Raw genomic sequence first — 21,209 nt, forward strand, 5'->3', positions numbered from 1 at the left:
GCCGGTCTTTATCATGCCAGGAGACCAAGTCGCTTGACCTTAGCAGACAGGAAAGAGTGGATGATGAACACTATGGTCTTTGGGCAGCAGCGAAGGTCCAGTTGCTGGTAGCAGAGAGAGACAAGCAATAAATCAGGATGTTTGTATATAGATTAGTCATTTCTAGGTTATTAAAAAATAGATTTAAACTACATATTTAACATTGAACTTGCAATATATGCCATCAAGCACAGAATGATCTATATACAGCACAAAAAAAATACATTGTATAGATTTTTTTAGGTACATTTAAATATATATTTATAAATATATTTCTAAAATATATATTTTGAATCATTGTCTGAATGAAACCCAGGTTACCAATGCATCCAACACCAGATTTTCCTTCAAAGCTTCCTAATAATAAAAGAAACAAGTCCACAGCCTCATAGATCCTCCACTATGCATTATAATACTAAAGAATAAATTCTATTTATTCATCAAGTGTTTTACTCCAGAAACATCTAAATGAATGTGTTTATGAACCAAAAGCTTAATTCAAGTCTCATTTGACTAAAGCACCGATTTCCTATAAAAAGCTGATGTGTTTAAGATAGCAGTACAGAAGAAGCTTTGTTCCTGGTAGGCCTCCAAAACAAAATGTTTGTATAAAGAGTAGATAGGCTCTCCTCGTTGTCATGGTAATGTCTGAAAGATTTTATGTTTTGAAACAATTTGGAGTGTGGGGCTGTTTTTTTCATTTGTTTGTCTATCCTTATTGTGGAAAACAAACTTAAATTCTTTCAAGTCCTTGTTGTATATAGTTAAAATATTTTTTTCTAAACCCAACAGTACAAACAGATAGAAACTGAAAAGGCAGAACACCCAAACCTAAGCTGAGTGGCGTTGTGCATACGGTCCACTGCAGTGAGGACTGTACAGCCTTCTATATTGAAGAAACAAAACAACAACTAAATAAACCCATGGCACAGCATAGATGGGCCAGCAACTCTTGGCAAGGTTCTACTGTACATTTGCACTTCAAGAACAAAGGACACGCTTTTAAATGTCAAACTTTGCCAATTTTGGACAGAGAGGACAGATTGTTTCAAAGAGGGATGAAGTAAGCCATCTTCCAAAGGGGGAGGGTTGAGGTTTCAACATCCAAGCATTTACATTTCAGTCATGGAACTAACTCCAAAGAAATTACATGATGACACACATGATTCAAAAGGCCCATCACATAGCTAGTGCACAACAAAAGACTTAAACAATCCAGGAGAATAAGGGGTGACTATTTGATCTGCATGTGACTTGGGAGGATGGACCTCCATGCTGCTTAAATACATCAGCACTCCAACTACAGTTTGCTGTGGTATGACCAGAGAGAATTAACAAAGACTCCTTAATAGGTGTCAAAACGTCTTCAGACAAAAAAGCTGAGCAAAAGTCAAGTTGCCTGCTAATTTAAGCCTATTTTGTGATTATGGACATACATTGGTATGCATTATTTAAGGTCAAAGAAGGTTGCAGAGAAGGTGACAGATGTAAAAAATATTCAGAACATAATATTGCAATAAATCTCAGAGCAGTTCCTTCCTGGACTAATTTCTGTCTGACATGGGGTAGCTGAAGAAGTCAGCTTTTCCATGTTTTATAATTAACAGTATATTTCCTTTTTTTATTTGAACTTTTTCAATTTTTTTTTTGCTTCACCTTAAGATATATACATGTGAACATAATTATAAATATTTATCTTTACTATTAGTGTTATTATTTTAACTTATCATCAATATTACCTTTGACTTCAGTGCTATGAACTTCATCTTGCTCTCAGGCCCACTGCAAAACTGCCACTAACACATGCAACATTCCTAATCTAAATAGGACAGTGCAAACAATTTAAGAATTTTCTATACGCACTCTTTGTAGATCACCGGCAACATTCCAACTAAATGCCCTTGCAAAATTTTTTTCCTTTTCCTTCCACGAGCAATTAAAGCATATTTGCAATCTTTAAAATTAAAGTTGTAGCACTGCTGATAACATACCAAAGCCTGTTTTTTTTTTTCTTCTGACAAATATTTTTTTTTTATTCCAGATAACTGTTAACAACCGTTTTCTGTCTGTATGTTTCCCAGAAACCATGTTGCCTCCCTGCACACAGAAGGACACCCATATTACACTCCCAGCAATCCGTTTGATATGCACAACTTTCACATGACTGTGTTAATCAATTCAGTATATTGCCCCCAATCACAGTCCCACTTTCAAGTTTGGTACATTCAATATATCCTCTTACATACAGAACATTTTTCGGTTCTAATTCTCCAATAAAACCTATAAAGTGTTGCTCACAATTTCAGCCTCAGGGCCACCAAAGTCGAGGAACATCATACGGACTCCATCATCTGAGGACATTCGTAGGCGCTCGAAAGGCTGCTGGAAGAGAATATTTTTCCTGACACCCATTTCCTCTGTGAATAGCGTGAAGCCGTCATCGATGTGCACTCCCAGCATACACTCCTTTCCATTCCAGCTGCAGGCTGCAAACACACAAAAGGTAGTTTGAAAGCTGAGGGAATGTTATTACTGGCCACTAAATCAAATCTTTCCTGCAGTTTCCAAAGATACCTTATTGTGCCGAGAGGACAAAAGGAGGATTAGATTTCTTTGTTCCCATGAAATCACAATTATTTTTGACATTCTATTTAATGTAAACATTATTTTACATATGAATCTTTAGGTGTTCTGTAGCACCTCAGATTACCAGCAGAGGGCAGTGCAATAATATCACTCTATCTGATGATGGAACATTATGTGCTGAGTGTGCTTATGTTCAACTAGTAGGCCAAAACCCCCAAACAGCCTTTGACCTCATTACTCAGGATGCTTTATATAAAAATAAAATAAATAAATTAAAAAGAATAGTGATGTAATAATGTAAGAGTTCAATTTATGAATTTCAAACTTCTAGCAGTTTAACATTTAAACTTGATAAAAGATCTTTTTCTACTAAGCAATAAAAAAAACAGATGTTTTAAATAGTTGCAATTTGGATCTTTTTACCTGCTGTAACCTCCTTGATGAGTTCTGCAGCATTGTGGCAACCCTCTACAAGCAGATGAGTCCATATGGACAGTTCTTTAGCAGAGTCCACTCTGAACACGTGAGTCTCTACGCCCTGCTTGGTGCCTGAACGCAGTCCGAACGACAGCTCAGAGTCCAAAAGAGGGGAGCTTTTTCCAGGACCAGAGTGGACCAATCTTTTGGGGAGAAAGAAGGAAACTGTGGTTGAATAGATTATAATTAGGAATTATAGGATAGACTGTGGCTAAGGGAGAAACTGCTACCTATGAGTAAAAAGAGGTGTGGAATACACAGGGGGGATAAAATGGAAAATATACATAACTCAAAAGTTCTGCTAACAGTAATGTTTTCCAACTATGAATGACGCAAAATGTTGAGCAGTTGAGTTACGGAAAGTTTGAGCAGGAGCTTTCAAGTCAGAGGAAAAACATGAGTTGATCAGGGAGGGGTATACATTTGGTAGGCTTATATAAGAAAATATGTGTCTATTTAAAAAGTAATTATTCTATGGGGTGCCTACTCGGAGGTCAAAACATTTTGCCACATGAATCAAAATCACTGAGTTAAAAGTATTAAGTTACCATAAAAATAGATTTTTAAACACAAATCACAGAAAATAATTTGTGTGTTATTACCCTCCCAGCTTAAAAGTAAATGAAAAAAAATATATTTTAATGAAACAAGCAAAGCAACCAGATTTTGATGGAAAAAGATCTGTGAAGTTACACAGAACATTTTTTCAAATGTCCAAAATAAGCCCTGGGATGTAATTTGGACACATCTGATGTAGAGTAATGTGTCTTCAAAGATCTCTAACCTGGTTGTGATGAGGCTATGACTCTTGGCGGCGTTCCTCAGGCTATCTTTGCTTTCAGGGAAGGAGGAATAAAGAAGAAGGTCCTTCTCTGTCAACACTGCAAGGACAGGTTTCTCTGGACCCTGCGACATCTGCACAAACAGACAGTTGTATTACTGTGAAATAAAATTTTAAAAAGTTACATCAGGCTTGGTTTACCATTTCTATTGTTTTCTAAGAAACCATCCCCTGATGTGTTTGGTTTTTGTTTGAGACTAGGTTGTGCTCACAGATCATGCTTTTCCAGCTCTAAAGCATCTGAAGCGCCTTTATAGGACAGAGCCCAAATATGAATCATATAGGCCACCTTAAACCATGGCTTTAATCTGTGTTCTTCTGAATAGTTATGTTTGTTGTCCTATCCCTACAATTAAGTCCAGTCATTCTGCCAATAAAATTAATTGTATCTTCTTGAGATTTCTACCTCATTTAATTAACCACCACTCCATCTTATGAAACAGTATCTCTAATTTAAAAACCTTACATTTGCCTGCCTACAATAAAGTGCATTGGTACTGTGTCCCTACTAACGTAAAAACTTTTGCAGACCATCTACAAATCTTCTATTATGTTTATCCAACAGAAATTATCCTAATATCCTTAAAATTATTCTCTCTTGACGCAGTAACTAATCTCCTGACCAATTCTTCAAAGGAATCTATATCTTCTAAAATATTAGAACAGTTGTTATAGTTTTCATTTAATCCCTCAGCTCAATATTAATCTTACTAATACAAAAGTTATCTACTGTGATATTTTAAATTTGTGTCAGAAAAATTTAAAAGCAGTCAACTGTCTGCCAGAGAATGAAAACAACACTTAATTATGCAGTGAAAGAGTTGAGGAAAACGGATTGAGCTAAATCCAGTGCAACCTTGGATGGATAAATAATGATTACAAACGGCAAAAGATGCAAGTACAAATCAGGTGGAAATCTGAACTCAAAAATGTAGTGGAGGATTTTCACGAATTTCTTTCAACGGCAAAAGCCCTCTCCACCTTAAAAAAAAAAAACTGCACATGCACAACTCTGAACCCACTCCCGAGAGTGAACGTCCATTAAACGAGCGCAAGAGCATGCATGAGCCCATTTCTTCTCTTGCATCCTCTGCTTAAAAGTTGCTGTTCTCATAGCTCCCACAAGCTTACGGTGCCCGAATGTCCATCCTAACCCCTAAATCCCTCACTATATAGAGCGGGGAATATAGTGGACTTTATAGTGAACTTACCGTTCGGACAGATACTACTTTTTGCTCCCTGTTGGTCACGTAATTCCTCACCACTGTGCCTGTACCATCTTTGTTATTAGTCACCACTGTTGGGTAGTGACAGCCTATGGTGACAGCAGGCTGCTGTGACAGCAAATCACACAATGCTTTGAGAAGAGAGCTCTCCGCATAAAGTATTCCAGGATATATCTGCCTCTTCTGAGGCCTTTTTTTTCTCGTACACTTCGTAGACACTTTTTCTCTTACGACTCTCGGCCCTTTTCAAAGGCAAGCTTCAATGACTTTCAGGAAATGTAGCTTACCACACATATGCCTTAAAGTGCGCATGCCCAGAAAAGATAGCTAACAGGACAAGCACGTAGGACGGCCTTACTTAAACATATCAGCAGAATGATTGACAATAAGTTGGACCACTTATTTTTATGATCCACCTGCAAAAAGAACATTCTCTGCTATACCTTTAAATCCTGTTAAGACTAAGATTTAAAAATCTGTGTTCACAGATACCCTCCATCCACTCTGACTGAACTAAGCTATTGAGGGAAACAATACAGCCAAACCTTCAGCCTGTAGATGTGAAAAGCTGGTAGAGACATTCCCCTGTCAGCAGTCAAATATGGTTCTACAAAGTATCAACCAAGCAAGATTGGATATGAATGCTCATCAGTCTTCAGATTTCTAGACTTAAAATACGAAAAAACCATGCACTCTTTTTATTCTAAGAATCCTGAACTACTTTGTGGTGTAATATTTGTTCTTGTAAGCAAATATGAATAGGCTGAATGGCAATTAAAACTCTTAAGTCAATGTATTAACAAACTCTTTGACCAACATTACATTTTTCATTTGTAAATGCTGTTTCCAGAACATAAGTTAACCCTTGAAGTTTTTTTTTTTTTGCAAACTCGCTCAAACCTCCATTTAGAGAAGCACAGTACACAACTGAATACAAAAGCTGGAAAGAAGGTAAGAAGGGTAAATGCCAACAAAAGATGAAAATAAAATAATTAAAAGAATAGAAAATGTGATTTATTCTCTGATTCCCCTGTACATTGATATCCTTCAATACCTGCTCTGTAAGCCAGCCCAAATGTTTGACGTCTATGCCAGGATGCATGCTCTTCATCTCCTCCTTCACTTGTGGTAAAAGGGCGGCAGCAGCACTTTGGATAGCATTGTACCACGACTGAGCCATGGCTGGGTCCTTTGCCCGCAGGAACATTGAGTTCTTTCTGTTGGATGAAATCACCTCAAAATACCTGGCAAGAAGTGTGATAAAAGGAGGGGAGGGAGGAAATAAGATGGAAAAAGTGGGCTGCTTAAAAAAACAAGAAAAACCTCAAAAAGGGCAAAGCTTGAGGCTACATAGAAAGTTTCGCATATTAAAGAGAATATCAAAGTAGGATATAAAAAAATCCCTTTTTGAATAATCTTTCAAAGCCATTTTGTAACTTGTCAGTGATTCTGTGAGATATATTAACTGAATTAAACATGAAAAGTGTAGGACGTTTAACATGGTGGTACCTGTTCTCTGTGTCTGGGGGGCACTGTTTCCGTGACACCTGACACATCTTCACTGGGATGCTGCGAGGCTCTTTTACCTCGGTGGGGGAGACCTCAGTGCCCCTCTGAGGTGTAGAAGGGGGGGAGTCCCACGGGAGGTTTGCCCCAGGGGAACCAGAGCTTTTAAAAAATGCAGACATCTCCTTGATGTACTTCACTATAAAAGAGCAGAAAAAGGGAGAATTAGATACTAAACAAGATGAAGCATGATAAGAAGAAGAGAGTCTTTTTTCAACATGGAGCCTTCAACTGTGATATGAGAAAGGTGCTGAATATGTGAGCTGTCTTAAATTGTGCCCTAACCCGTCTCTAACAACTCGAATACAGAACATTGCAGCCCCTTTAATGAAAGCAACTTGAACACGAAGAATACAATATTGCAAATTAGGTATGATTTTAATAATTATTTCAGCTTCTTACTGAAAATGGTGAATCCTTGAGTACCAGTTGGAGGATAAAGTGGATGTGTCATGGTCTTGGTTCTGTTTAAGTTTTCTTTTGGTTGGTTTAATTTTCATTTTGTGTTGTTTTTGGTTTTATTTGAGTTTGTATGTATTTCTTGTTTACCCTCTGTTGCCCTCTTGTGTCAGTCTCCTTCTCCTAGCTCCCTTCTAGATTCCTCTGTCCACACCTGTTCCTCATCTGCTAATTAGTCCTCCCATTGTTTCTGTCCCATAAATACACCTCCTGTTCAGTTACTCTTTTCTGGTTTCTTGTAGTTTCTTCGCTCTGGATGTGTGTTTTTCCTAACCTCTTTTAGCTTTTGGTTTTCTGTATTTTGTTATTAGGGGATTTTTGTCATGATAGTGAGATGAAGCCTCATGAGGCATTAAACCGTTTGGGCTAATTGCTTCAACGATCCCCACAGTTCGTGAGGCTCCATGTGAACATGTTACCACCTACTGGTGAAGAACATAACTACAGTCAGTAATAAAATCAGATTTTTGATTGTTTTGCAGTTGTTTTTCTTGTTTTTTTTTCCTTTTAAGTCCCTCTGAAATTGTTAATGATTGGTGTGTATAATAAAATGTTTTTCAAGTTTTGTTTGTGTAAAATGTCTTAGAAGAGAAAAATCCTTTAGGGTACACTGTTTTTCTGCCATTTTAGTGAAATAAGCTCAAGCAGACAGTAAAAGTGTTTGCAAATTGGACAAAGATATGCAAAATGAAGGATGTGAGTTATTTTTATCCAAACATAATAGTTTTTCCACAGTTTTTTGTTTAAATCGGGTGAGAAGTTTGTGTTGAACCAATCTTTTGGTTAAACGAACTAATCTAATTTGGCAGTGTGCTACACAATCTATATTTGTACAAGGGCAAACCATACAAATTAGTCACATTAGCCAAAATACTTGTTATTTATTATCGCAACTTTCAAAAGTCTAAGGAAGGTTCCGAAACAACAACCTCCGGAGTAGAAGTTCATGTCTTACAGATGATGCTACTGATAGCTGCTCACCAGAAAGCAATACTATTTAAGACTAATATTACTAAGATTGTTGCTCAGATTTTACATTGTTTAATCTAACAAAAATAGTTTTAACCAAATAGATTGGTTGTTTTTCCAACCAATTTATTCTTAGAATACATCCAAACTCTATCCAACTGACTGCAACTGTTCTACAAACTCCCACATCATGACTGAGTAGTGAGGCTGCTATGCCTGTCGAAGTTCTTGCGCGGGCTAAACCACTTCCTGAAGTGTTCACGTGGTATCACGGTAGAGAGGCTTCGGACATCATCAATTTTGGCCCATTCCCTAAATGAATCATGCCTCAAAACGTGCTTTGCGCTACTCGACACATGCCTCGAAGCCTCGCCTCATCACTAGATTTTTTTTTTTTTTCAGTTGCCACCCTTTTGAATTATTAAATTCAAAAGAGTGGCATTATTACATTATTATTAAATCTGCAAGGAACCAGTTCAGCATCCGTCTCTGCATTTGGAGCCTCCAAAACCTCCACTCACCTGACAGGATGTAACCAACTTTAGTTTTTCACTAACGTTAAACTATGGGTGACTGAGGCCAGCTGGGTCATTTGGGGAAGTCATGGACCAAGTAAAGGGCAGCAACAACAAGGGTCTCAAAACGTTACTGCCAATACAAGAAAACCAAACCAAAGAAAACCATGACAGTCACAGGGGGAAATAAACAAGGACCCATTTACCCTACATGGAGCTGAGAATAAATTTTTGCTTTTTTCAACTTAAATACTTTGTATAAGAAAACTGAATTTAACAACAAACAACCTGAATAAATACAAAAAGCAGTTTTTAAAAGACAATTTAAATAATTTCTAAGTCATGTCCTAAATAAAAACAACCCCCTTAAAACTTGTCCCACTATTTGCAGCTATTGCTGTTTGAAATGACTGGCAATAGTTTTTTAAATATGCCGGTGGATTGGTCATCTAGAGTTGCCACATTAGGATGACATTCTCCCACATAATTTGTCGATAGATAAAGTGAAGCAGCAAAGCCCGCAGACCAACACCATCATTCCAATATTTAAGTCGGAAAGATGTTCTTTTTTGTGAAACGCTCCTTCTGAAAAGCCCCTCCATTGCCTCATTAGCCTGCATATTTTGCCCATACTCTTGGTGATTCTCAAGATGTCGTTTTTTTTATCAAATGTGAGAAAGTTTTGATGCAAAAAGCTGCTTTATATTCGACCAGCTGTAGCTTTGACCTTGGAAGTCTCCCGTGTCGTGGATGCCACTTTTGGCCACTTCATTGTTAAATCATGTCAAATAACTGTGACTGAGGCAACAGCAATGGTTTGCAGGATTTCTGATGCTTTTGGTTCTCCTGGTGTAATAATCGTAAGGCCACTACCTTTTCAGACCAACAGATGTCAGTGACTTTTTTTCTCATGTATTCTTTAGTTTCCTTCTATGAGGCAATGATGTATTGCTTTTTATTATCAACATACTCTTAAGTGATTCCTTAATTATACAGACCTGGTAGTATTCATGTATAAGTATTATACAAATTAACAAATTAATAGACATTGCAGGGAATTACTTTTTCAAATAAAGGGACAATTGGGATTGGATAGCTTTTTTCTCTAAAACTACATTTCTGTGTATACTTGGGTTATCTTGGCCTAATATCAAAGCCCATTTTTATATATTTGATTGAATTTTTTATAAAAAATAAAAACAAGAAATTAGTAATATTTGCTTAAAGTGCATGGTGGAACGCTTCTATTCATTTGTCTTCATTCTTGCGTCTTGTTGCTTGTATTCAACAGCTGAACAATCAATTAACCTTTGAGAACAGACACAGCTCATTATTGACTTAACCTGATTTATCTTACAAGGTCCACACCACAACAGTGGGAGTTTGATGGTTCAGTCAAAGAGAAGAGAGCATGGGGAGAGGTTCAGGGACTTCTGAGTAGGAATCTATCTTAGTCTACAAATGACATGGTAAAACGTAGGACCCCTTGTAAAGGTGTTAAATAAGATTAAAGCTAACCTAAATGTGTCTTCTTCTTAGGATACTTTTTGTGACCATCCAAAATAAGTCTGTTGTGATTAAGCCTGATATACAGTACATTAAATGCAGCTAGAGGAGTCAAGTAACAAATGCGAAACACTTTGTTTCCTTACTTACTTATGATTTTTGCCAATCTATACTTTACTGGAGTAATTATTTTTTAGACAACTTTTAACTTCTTCTCCTTACATTTTTTTTTTTTTTTTTAATTATCTCTACTTTCTACTCCTTGCAAAAAGGAAAATTTTCAAAATAACTTGTTATTTAAATAACTTATCCAGACAATTTCCTTTCTTGAACTTGTTGTTTACCACAAACCAAAATAAATCGTTTTTCAAGATGATGCAGAGTTAAATTTAATACTGTTGTTGTTAGTTATAAAACAAGGTAAATTAAGTATAAGACAGTTATCATCCAGAATTGTAGAACAATTTTCCTTTAAAAGGGTAGTGCAGGGAAAACCATAAGGTTTAAAGCATCTGTCCTTAACATTTCTCCCTGCATTACTTTTATTTTTATACTTTAAGTAGTTTTTAAAATGATACTTTTACACTTTTACTTGAGTAAAAAGCTTAACTGTATATTATAACTTCTACAAAAGGAAGGATGATAGTATTTGCTCTTTTATGAAGAAGAGAACAGGGTCAAAGACAGATGAAAAGGCAGAGTGGGATGAAATGAGGCAATAAAACGTTACATGAAGGTGAACAAAAATGGTTTGTAATAAAAATAACAGATAAGAAAAACTCATCTAAAGATGAATTGTATACAAAAGCAGATTTGGTAGGGAAAGAAAAGCAGTATTGATACAGTTAGGATGAGTGGATGATGGCCAGGAGGGTGGGGTAAAGAGCAGAAGATAAAATGTGCTACACTGGTGAGCCGATAGTAAGAGGCTTGCCGTGTGATTAGAGGGGCAGCACAGGGTGGCCTTGCTCCTTCACCAAAGCCCCTTTTAGGTCAGTGCTTGATTAGACCTACAATCAGCCTTCCCTTTATGGATTATCTTTACATCCTGATGATGCAAATATATTACTGTACATCAGGGTCTATGTGAGCATTCAGACAATGCAATCTGCCAACCTGTCACACCGTCATCCCTCAAATTCATTACGGTTCTCTGAGTACCTCCTAAGCTGGATCAGAGGTATTATGCCAGTGAATCAAGTCTAACCTCCCTTCTGTCTGACCTTTCAGCTTATTCAGGAATTTCACTTCATTACGTTCATTGTTACCAATGTTGGACTCACGCTGTCTGGCCAATCTGATTATGTTTTTTGTGACATCCTTATGTCTATTTAAACTGATGACTCAATTCTGTGGAGGATCAAACAACTAAAGTAATGTTATGTTAGTTGTAGTGTCATCTGGGCCTTTAAAATCTTAGGACCATAAGCTAAAGAAATATTTTATTTTAGTAATTGGACTATAACTGCTGTTGAAAAAATAAATAAAGGTAAAACTAATCCTTGCAAGCATGCAGAGTTTTATAATTAGGTACGATAAAATTCAGTTTTATAGAAATTATATTTTTTTTTTCTGCAGTTAGTTCAATCACACACCCAAGTACATACACCTACACACCACCGCCGCACTGGAGCTCCGGCTCAGCAGGCTGTGGTATGGGTTCAGCAATTGTAGCCTCTGCTGGAGTAAAAATAGCCCAAAGGACATGGTAAGTCAGAAGGTAAGGCTCTGGTTTCACTGGGGAAGTGTGAAGTGCTCTCCTTGCACAGTACAAGAGGCAAGTAGCCAGAGGGCAAGCAGAGGAGTCACAGCACTGGACAAGAAGAGAGAGAAGGATGCTTCTTATATCTAAATATAATGGCCCAGCAAAGAGTTAATCAGTTATCTCGTTAGTCAGTGTGCTGATTCCTTTTTTAGCAAAAACTATTTAGATTTTTTAGAAATCTACTATTAAAGTGCTGAAAGCCTGACTTCTTTTAAATCAAAGTTAGAAACCCATTTGTTTAGAACTCACTGAGTTAAACTGTTAACTAAGTTATCATTAGTTTAATTTTAACTGTTTTATTTGCTTAACTACCTGCTCTTATCATGTTTGTACCTTCACTTGCTTTTATTCGGTTTCTCTTTCATTCATGTAAAACACTTTCAATTGTCTTTGTACTGACTTGTGCTACACAAATAAACCCTCCTTGCCTAGCTTATCATTATGAAGGGACAGCAACTCCTTGACTTAGATGTCTTAACTTGATCAGTTTGATTATTTCCTACCTATGTTAAGCTTGTGCAGCAGAAAAAAAAAATTGTTAGAAAGACTATTTTGGAAGAAACAATAATTCAATGTTAAAGGACCTGTATATCTGCTGATGACCCAAAAACGGAATCAAGAATCCTTACAAAATAAACAAAGGAATGAAAACATGATGATCTTGCTAAATGCGATTGGGATTCGATCTTTAATTAAATAATTTAGAGCAGGCATCCCTAGTTGTGCACAAAATAAACCCCTTTCCATTACCTTTAAAAAAGCCCAGGGCTTTTCAAAGCACATGTAGCATTTCAATACAGATTTAAAAAGATAATTTTACTTTCTCAGTGCCTTATTTCCCTGTGGCTTTGGTCTTTCTACAGCAGAAGGACTTTTCCAAATGAACCATGCTAGTTAAAGACGCAAGCCTATGTACAGCAAGATATCCTGAAGCGCTTTGTTCCACGAGCAGTTGCAGGAAACGAAGAAGGTGAGCTTATTGATGACATTTAATCTGGGACAAAAGGATGTTATTAAAGGTTTTTGTGCTTCTTCCTACTTATGAAATCTGATTTTAAATATGTAGAGCAAAAGGGAGATATAGAGAGCTGCAGCAAACAGGCTTGCAGACACTTCAGTGTAAAGTGTTTATGAAGTAAACCAGGTTAATAGCATTGCTTCATTTAAAACCTTATTTTCTTGTAAAAAGCCAAAAGAAAAAAAACGTTTGACATCTAACATGAAATTTCACATTTATTTTTTCATTAGCTGTTGATCGGGGCCCCTCTTCCCTCCATAAAAGATCTTTCATCCCAGCGCTGCGTGTCCCGTGCTCGTAACATTATAAATGACCCCTCACACCCCCCCCCATGAACTGTTCTCCCTGCTGCCCTCTGGGAAGAGGCTTCGAAAGCATCTGATGCTGGTCCAGCAGATTCCATAACACCTTCTTCCCCATTGCCATTAGACTGCTGAATTTGGAAAAAAAAAAGCAAAAAAATGCGCTGAATGTTGTAAAACTATAAATCATCTCAGTCTTATGTTTACATTGATCACCATGTTTACATTTTATCACTGCTGCATTTTAAGAAATGGAAATGTCTTGAGAGCTGTACTGAATGAAATTTCGTTTTGTATACACTCTGTGTACAAAATGAAAATAAAGTTCGTCTAATTCTAAGATTTTATGTATCTAGCATAATTATATGCCCAGCATTTTAAAGTGTCACAATAAGGACTTAAAATCTTCAAAAAGATGGCAATAAGAGGAATAATCAAGTGAAAAAACGTTTTAATTAATCTTGCTTTCTTCATATTTAGAAGACTCTAAATAGTCTAAGACTTAGAGACTTGGACAGATTTATTTTGTCATTTTGTATACATGAATGTAAACAAAAAGACATTTCCTTAAGAACAGCTCTCAAGACAATTTCATTTTTTTTAGTACAACCTTGAAAACAGTAAAAAAATTATAAAAACAGTGACATAAACATATGACTGTATTTATTTATTTACAGTTCTAAAATTTCATTGATTTTTTTTTTAACAATAAATATCCACATAATAACATATAAATATCCATGTAGATCCTTGCCTCTTTTGTTAGAGATGCATTTTATGGAGAATATTGGATGCTTAATTTTTATGTGATTCATTAGGGGCACAGTTTTGAAATTTTAAGTTATGTTTAAGTTAGTTTATGAAAGTTAAATTATCATTAAACTAAAAACATATTTGCTGTACAGCATGCACTTTATGCCCCATGCCCTGTCTTTTTTGCCCAGTCTTCCCACTCACAGAATAACTCTATTATAGAAAAAAGAAACAAAATAATCTTTTCCACTAAAATCTATGGAGAATAATGAAGAGAGATGATTTTTATGTCCTTGTTTGGATGTTGAGTGGTAAACAGACCCATAAAGAATAGTCCTTTCTCATAAAGATTCACTAAAAAGTTTTTCGAGATATAAAATTCTGGCAAAAAAAAAAAAAGGGTTTTTAGAACATTCTGAATTCAACCTGGAGAGACTCACATGAAGAAAAGATGCAATTAGAAAGATTTTATGGACATGATTGAAATAAATTCTTTGGCGCTCTGACCCCGGCAGAAAGCTTTTATGCTGTAAGATGACTTGGTCAGATGAATACCTTAGGAGGAGGACTACAGCAGTGGTGTTGTTGGAATAAGCTGGAGGATGGATGGGACTCAGATAGTCTAGGAGTGAGGGAGGCAGAGGTGGGTAAAGGTTTTGCTAGTGCGCAGGAGAGCAGCTGGGCCAGGAGATTAATGAAGAGCGATTTGGAGCATGATTGGCTTTGGAGAGGGTGAGGTTCGCATGTCAATTGGTAGGAGCCTGGGGGGAGGTTTTTCAGCAGGTGGTCCGTGTGAAGTTGATATGTCTTCCAAATTTGGCTTAATATTCATAATGCTTAAATTATCCTCTTTTCACTATTTTCAGTTATATGATGTTTAAATAATATAAGGTAATTTTTGAGCCCTTCTTATAATTTTTTTTATACAGGAGCTCTCAGAAATTAAAAGTGGATTTGTAAAAATTCTATACACAAACTTTTAACTATAACACTAAAAGACCAGTGTTGATATCCATCTCAAGTATTAATGAGCTCTGTGCAGCTCTATACTCATATTATTCTAACATTATTCACTTAAAGAAAAAAATATTTCTAGTTTATATGCCTCAAACAAATGTTCAAAATAAAATAACGAAATCCAAAAAAGGCTTCAGTAGACAAATTCCTACTTATTAGGCATGTGTAGAGAGGGAGTATGAATCCAGTCAAAGAGCTTTGAAGTAAATGTCCTCTTGCATATGTTATTTTTCATGGAAATCAACTGCCTATTTGTTCCTGTGCCAGCATAAAGATCTTTGGGACAGACAACTGGTTCTTGTTTGTGCACTGAAGTCATATAAGATTTATGTCATTCAAGATTTATCTCATTGCACCAGGCAAAACTCTGGAAAATAGAGTTGCTTATTAATGCCTCAAGCTGAAGAGGCCGCATATGAACTTTGAACACAACAACTTAAAGTTCTGGATACTTTTTAAAGCTTTCAGATTTCTAATAAATTAAAATTCTATATCTGTTATTCATTATTGTGAGAGTTTACCTCGACTGATTAAATCCTTATGTCCAAAATCCTTTGAGGTGATGAAATAAAGATTGAAAAATTTGACCAAAATTCCTAATTCTATGTATAGTCTTGAAAAAACAGACACCCTTTAAACGGTTCTGTTAGATACTTCAGTTTATCTTATGCAAGTTTTAGAAAAAAACCTACAAATAAAAATAAAAAATGTTGAACATGCATGTATATTCGTTTCTGTGAAAGACCTGTCATATCACAGCAAAAATGTATCTCATTTAAATTAGGGTACTTTCTGCATGGAATAAGTTTTTCCCCATTCATGTGTGTATTTGACCAATCTACCGATTCCTCACACAGTCAATAAAGATGGTGATTCTCTACTGACCTTTGGAGTAAGTGAGCATGCAGTGTTAGACATGTTTGTATAGTGATAGGAATTCAGAGTGTAGCCTGTCTCCTTGCTAATAACAACCTGTACAAAACCCAGATTTATATTTTAAAGGTGATAAACATAATTGCAATATTGTAAAAAAAAAAACACTTAATAGATAAGCAAAAATTTTTTTTTTTTTTTTTTTACCAAAATCACATTGTCTACATTGAAAGTATTTATCAATATTGTCAGTTACTTTGTCACAAAGCAATAAATTCAATAAGTGTCAGTAAATGCGGACTTAAATCAACTTGCTGAAATTTGAATGTTTTTACAACATGGGACTGACGAAACTACTTTTTTTTTTGTGGTCACAGTCTCTTCCAAAAAATTCATTAAAAAATAACGTCCTAAAACCTGTTTTTTCACTGAAAACTTCCAGTTTAACAGCAAGTATGCTTTTGCTTTGAGCTGGTAGTATCTTAATACACAACAGGAACATGAAATAAATAGAGCGTTGAGCATTTCTAAAAACCTTTACAAAATGTCTGTTTTATGAGAAGGATTTTTTCTATGTAACTAAAAGATGTCAAAGATTGTCAAGCCTTATTTTAGCAATCAGTTGTAAATATTATATTCATATCAAAACAAATCGCATCAAGCACACCAACATTATAATAATGAGAGTGGCTGATGAATAAAAACACAGGAATCGCAAGGAACTCTGAATCTAAAGCAGAGGGAAAACTTTGAATTCTAACAAGAACACAAACTAAAGCCCACCTGCCCCCACCCATCCTCACCACCTTCTATAGAAGCAACATAGAGAGCGTTCTGACCAGCTGTCTCACTGTGTGGTGTGGAGGCTGCAGCGTCTCAGACTGGCAGAAAGTAAGAACAGTGGTGAGGACAGCAGAGAGACTCATCGGGGCTCCTCTTCCCTCCATTAAAGACATTTCATCCCAGCGCTGCGTGTCCTGAGCCCATAACATCATCCGTGACCCCTCACACCCCCACCATGGACTGTTCTCTCTGCTGCCCTCTGGGAGGAGGCTTCGAAGCATCCGCTGCATGTTGAACTGTTGAAATGTTGCACTGTTGAAACTCTAATCAAGTCTCTGCATCATACTTGAAAACATATTGCAATTCCAACATAGCTGATATTTTTTTCATAATCCCATTAAATAGAACACAACTCAATGTTCTACTGCATTTTGCACTTAATTTTTTATTTTGCACTGCACTTAACATTTCCGTCAATGCCTTGCACGATTACTTTAAATGTATTTTTCCGTTCCTCATGCACTGTTTACATTCTAATCACTGCAGCACTTCAGAAATGGTAATGTTCATTATACTGTTGTAAGCTGCTCATTCATTGTTGAAAGCTGTACATATAGAAATATTGTTTTGTATACATTCTGTGTTTACAAAATTACAATATTGTTTGTCTAAGTCTAAAGTTCACCGCCATGGAAATTGCTTAGGAAAACTTTGGAGAGAGTTAATACTAATAATTGAACTTTTAAGAAGACATGAGGTTTTTACCCTTTTCTACATATTATTAGTCAAACTGAAAGAAAAAGAAAAATATCTAAGCCTACATTATGTTACCCAAGGTCTTCATGCCTTTCTATGTCTTCTAATTGACAAGTACACCTCAATGTCAAACATTCTTTTTCTTTTATTTTTCAAAAAAGTTCAATCAATTTGAATTAAGAAGTTATGTTAAGACAGAATGTAAAAAAGTAAAAGGGACAAAACGGGCAAACAGATTACACAGCCAAGCTCGGTTGGATATGTTCAGTAAATACCAGGGACAGCACATTCAATACAGAGCTAAAATTAGCTGAGATGGACCCGTTATTACTTTGCTTATCTGGCAGCCAGCGAAACTAGTTTTGCACTGTGTGAGAGTCACAGAGTTTCTTTTCCTCTTGCAGAGGATCTGTCACTTAGCTTTTCCTACTCGGTTCCCCAATATTACACTGAACCTCATAAGAACTGTTTAGATATTTTTTAGAAAAGTTACTCAACTTTTTATTTTACCTCTAAACTCATCATCTGCACTTTTAAAGCCATTTTCAGATATATTAAAAAGCCTTATTTGGAGACGGGAGTTTTTGTTGTTAATAATTATCAGAACTTGATAACTGTATATGGTATAATTTTATTAAGTATAATAAATAAAGTATAATATAAAGTATAATTTAATTCACACAAGCTCTGGTACCATGACTACTGGAAATAAGCATCTGCTTATGGATGGATGGATGGATGGATGGATGGATGGATGGATGGATGGATGGATGGATGGATGGATGGATGGATGGATGGATGGATGGATGAAAAGAAAAAATGAAACCCTGCGTCTGGCTTTTGTTGAACTGCTCTTGGAACCTAAAAATCCTGATAAGTTATAAATATCAGGGGAAAACCTTCTTGCAAAATCCCTGAATCAGCAACAGAGACAAAATGGACCCAAACTGACAATTATCTAAATTTGACAAACCACATGCTAATTCACTTGTACTACTGTAGTTACACAGAATCCACAGTCTTTACACAGTCATTAAAACATATTTTTAAAACTCAAATATGCATTGTTTTTTAATGATTTTATCATCTCTATGGTCCATCAGAAGCAGGTTGTTGTTGCAAGGTCTTCTAACACATTTCTACTTTTCTGAGTCAAAAAGGGGCCTTCTCTTCTAGGAAAACAATCAGTGCAATACACATGAAAACCAGTCGTTCATGCTCCCACCACTGGTTACTGTGGGAGTGGATGGAATCTGGAAATCCAGCCAACAACCTCAGAAACATGTTGTTGTCTCTGTTAAATATGTCAAGAACAGAATGCCACGATGTCACTTCCCTGAGGGAATATGTCTAGGGCCAAAACAAGAGCATAAATAACTCCACAAACAACAGAACCCTTCGTGCTTTTAATATATGCACTGGGGTCACGAAAAAATAAAAGAGAATATATGTATGTAAATTCTGTAAGTATACTAATTACGAAGATGTGTTTTGAGCAGGCTTAGGTTTGGACAAACTTGGTGGCAAATTTAGAAAAGTATCAGTGTAAACATGTTCGCTTAAGTGAAAAAGTCTGATGCATCATAGATTATTTTTAGATACCTCAAGCTTTAACATAAGCTTTAATTCGTGTCGAAACTACGTTAGGTGTTAAAGTTCAACACATAACCAGGACCTAAAAAAAGCTATTTAAATTACTTTTAAAAAGTACTGTAACCATGCCGAACTATGATTTTAAAGGTGCACTATATAATATCTTTACCTTAATAAATCCTCTCCTCAGTCCCAGGTATGACAATTGTTTATGAAAAGTGTTTATGAAATGTTTGAGGGGGTCTGTAACCTACTACTTCTGCCTCTGGCCAGAAAACCACACTTGAAACTTTCAATGTCATCAACCCAGTGGTATTTTCGCAGTATTGTTCTTGTTCTCGCAGTAAACTGCAGCTTTATGGCAGCCCAATGTATCCCAATGGCATCAAGAGCCACATTTCCATTGCTGCGCTACTCACAGGTGATCATAGAACACTTCTAGAGACAGCAAGAAAAAAGGCAATGGAAATCTCAGTCCAAAGAGTTATATCTATATTTATTGAGAAACAACTTGCAGCAAAAAAGCTGCTGTGTACTGGCTTACATTATATTAAATTAGATATTATACAATACTGCCTACCTCTTCAGGTATTTTGAATCAATATTGGTCTTCCAGCTGCTTAGAGAATGACAGTGCACTCTTGTTGTGGGGTCCAGGGCACACAGAGGGCAGTAAGTGTTTACAACAGTGCTATTTTTGAAGGGTCCTGTGGGGAGAGTGCCGCTCAAATATTAACTGCTGCCTAAAATAGTACAACTCAGAATAAAGTTATATAGATTCACTGACAGTACTAACTAACATTACCAGTACTTTCAATTTTATTGTTGCGTTTTTTTTCTCTGTGACAACATGTCAAGCTAGAGACATAACTGACCCTTAAACCAGGTTTACTTAGCATTTACTCTACAGGTTGTAAGTCCAAGCATTCCAATGAGTGTTTGACATAACTCTTGAGCTTCGAAGAAAACTTCTGGAGACTGTGAAAAAACCATGAATAGTTCTACCAAGGGTCATTTTGAGTTATTTTCAGATCCGTCAAGAGTGGAGTCTAACTTTCCAATGATGTCAAACTCAAAAAGGAAATGATGATATGACCTTTTGAATGGTGGTTCCTTCAAAGTACTTTAGACAAAAAAAAAAAAAAAAACAGGCTTCAAAGTTATTTAGAATCACAGACTGCACCAATTTTCTATGTAACGAAATTTAACAGCACAGCATTACAATATTTTTGTTAGATCTGTGAATTTTTGCAGAGTCTTTCTATTAACTTCTTCTAAATTTCTACTAATTTCTACTGTCCAATCATAGGTCAACCCACTAACAATCGGCATTTGGCTCCTTTCCCACTGGCTAAAAAAGCTGGGTCTGATCCCCCTCTTGAAAGCTGCGTGGTCTCTTTCCCCCCAAAGCTGTGTGTCGCGTGACACCATCAGGCTGGGTTAGCTTTGATGATGTCACCAGTGTGACATAAATCAGAAAAGTAAAAAATGGAGAGCAACATGGAATGGAGCCAGAGCATAGCAAGTGAACTTTATTGTTTTGCTCTTTTGACCTTCCGAATCATTCTCACAAGAGCTGCGTCAAGTTTATTAAATGTAAACAGAGATGTTTCGGCTTGATAAATCAGGCTTCGCTGGCCTGGTGTATTAACTTCCGTAAATCCGTACTTTGCACTCAATGGTATTTAGTGTTCAACCCGGCTCTGGTGTTCCCACAGCATGCCCATCAGAGCTGAGGCGATTTTAGTGTGGGTCGCTTGCCGAGTCGTTTGACCCGGGTGGACGGGCGTCAGTGAGCTGTTCCCAGTGCCACTAAAAGCCGATTGTTCCTGGGTTTGAACACATTTTTCTGCCAGTGGGAAGTATATAAACAGTGACCCTTAGCCTAAACCTTACCATTAGGAGTTCATAACTAACCCTAAGCCAAAGTCTATTCCCAATTTGACCCAAAAAGGGCAATTACCCTTGTGGGTTTAAGGCATCGGGCCCCACAAGAAGCAGTCGGTCCCCATAAGATGCTATTTTTCCAGAAAATTTGGTTTTAATTCTTATTGCTTAACACTAACCCTTACCCTAACCATTACCTACACATACCTTACCATAAAAAAAATTTCTTTCACACCTTAATCCTAAGCCTAAACACACCCCAAAAAGAGAACTTCTTC

General features: G+C 36.5%; 1 protein-coding gene across 1 annotated transcript in view; it reads right to left on the reverse strand.

The window, feature by feature from the left end:
* Positions 1 to 21,209, reverse strand: part of snta1 (syntrophin, alpha 1) — a 52,087-nt gene continuing 30,878 nt past the window's right edge. The window contains exons 3-8 of the mRNA XM_015384129.1: positions 6,679 to 6,874; positions 6,224 to 6,413; positions 3,887 to 4,017; positions 3,049 to 3,245; positions 2,338 to 2,525; positions 1 to 104 (exon numbers count right to left, since the gene is read on the reverse strand). Coding sequence (XP_015239615.1) covers positions 12 to 104; positions 2,338 to 2,525; positions 3,049 to 3,245; positions 3,887 to 4,017; positions 6,224 to 6,413; positions 6,679 to 6,874 — 995 coding nt within the window. The 3' untranslated portion in view covers positions 1 to 11. The remainder of the gene's footprint in view (positions 105 to 2,337; positions 2,526 to 3,048; positions 3,246 to 3,886; positions 4,018 to 6,223; positions 6,414 to 6,678; positions 6,875 to 21,209) is intronic.

Source organism: Cyprinodon variegatus, unplaced genomic scaffold, assembly GCF_000732505.1.
Source record: "Cyprinodon variegatus isolate N-32 unplaced genomic scaffold, C_variegatus-1.0 Scaffold305, whole genome shotgun sequence".
In the NCBI taxonomy this organism is placed as follows: domain Eukaryota; kingdom Metazoa; phylum Chordata; class Actinopteri; order Cyprinodontiformes; family Cyprinodontidae; genus Cyprinodon; species Cyprinodon variegatus.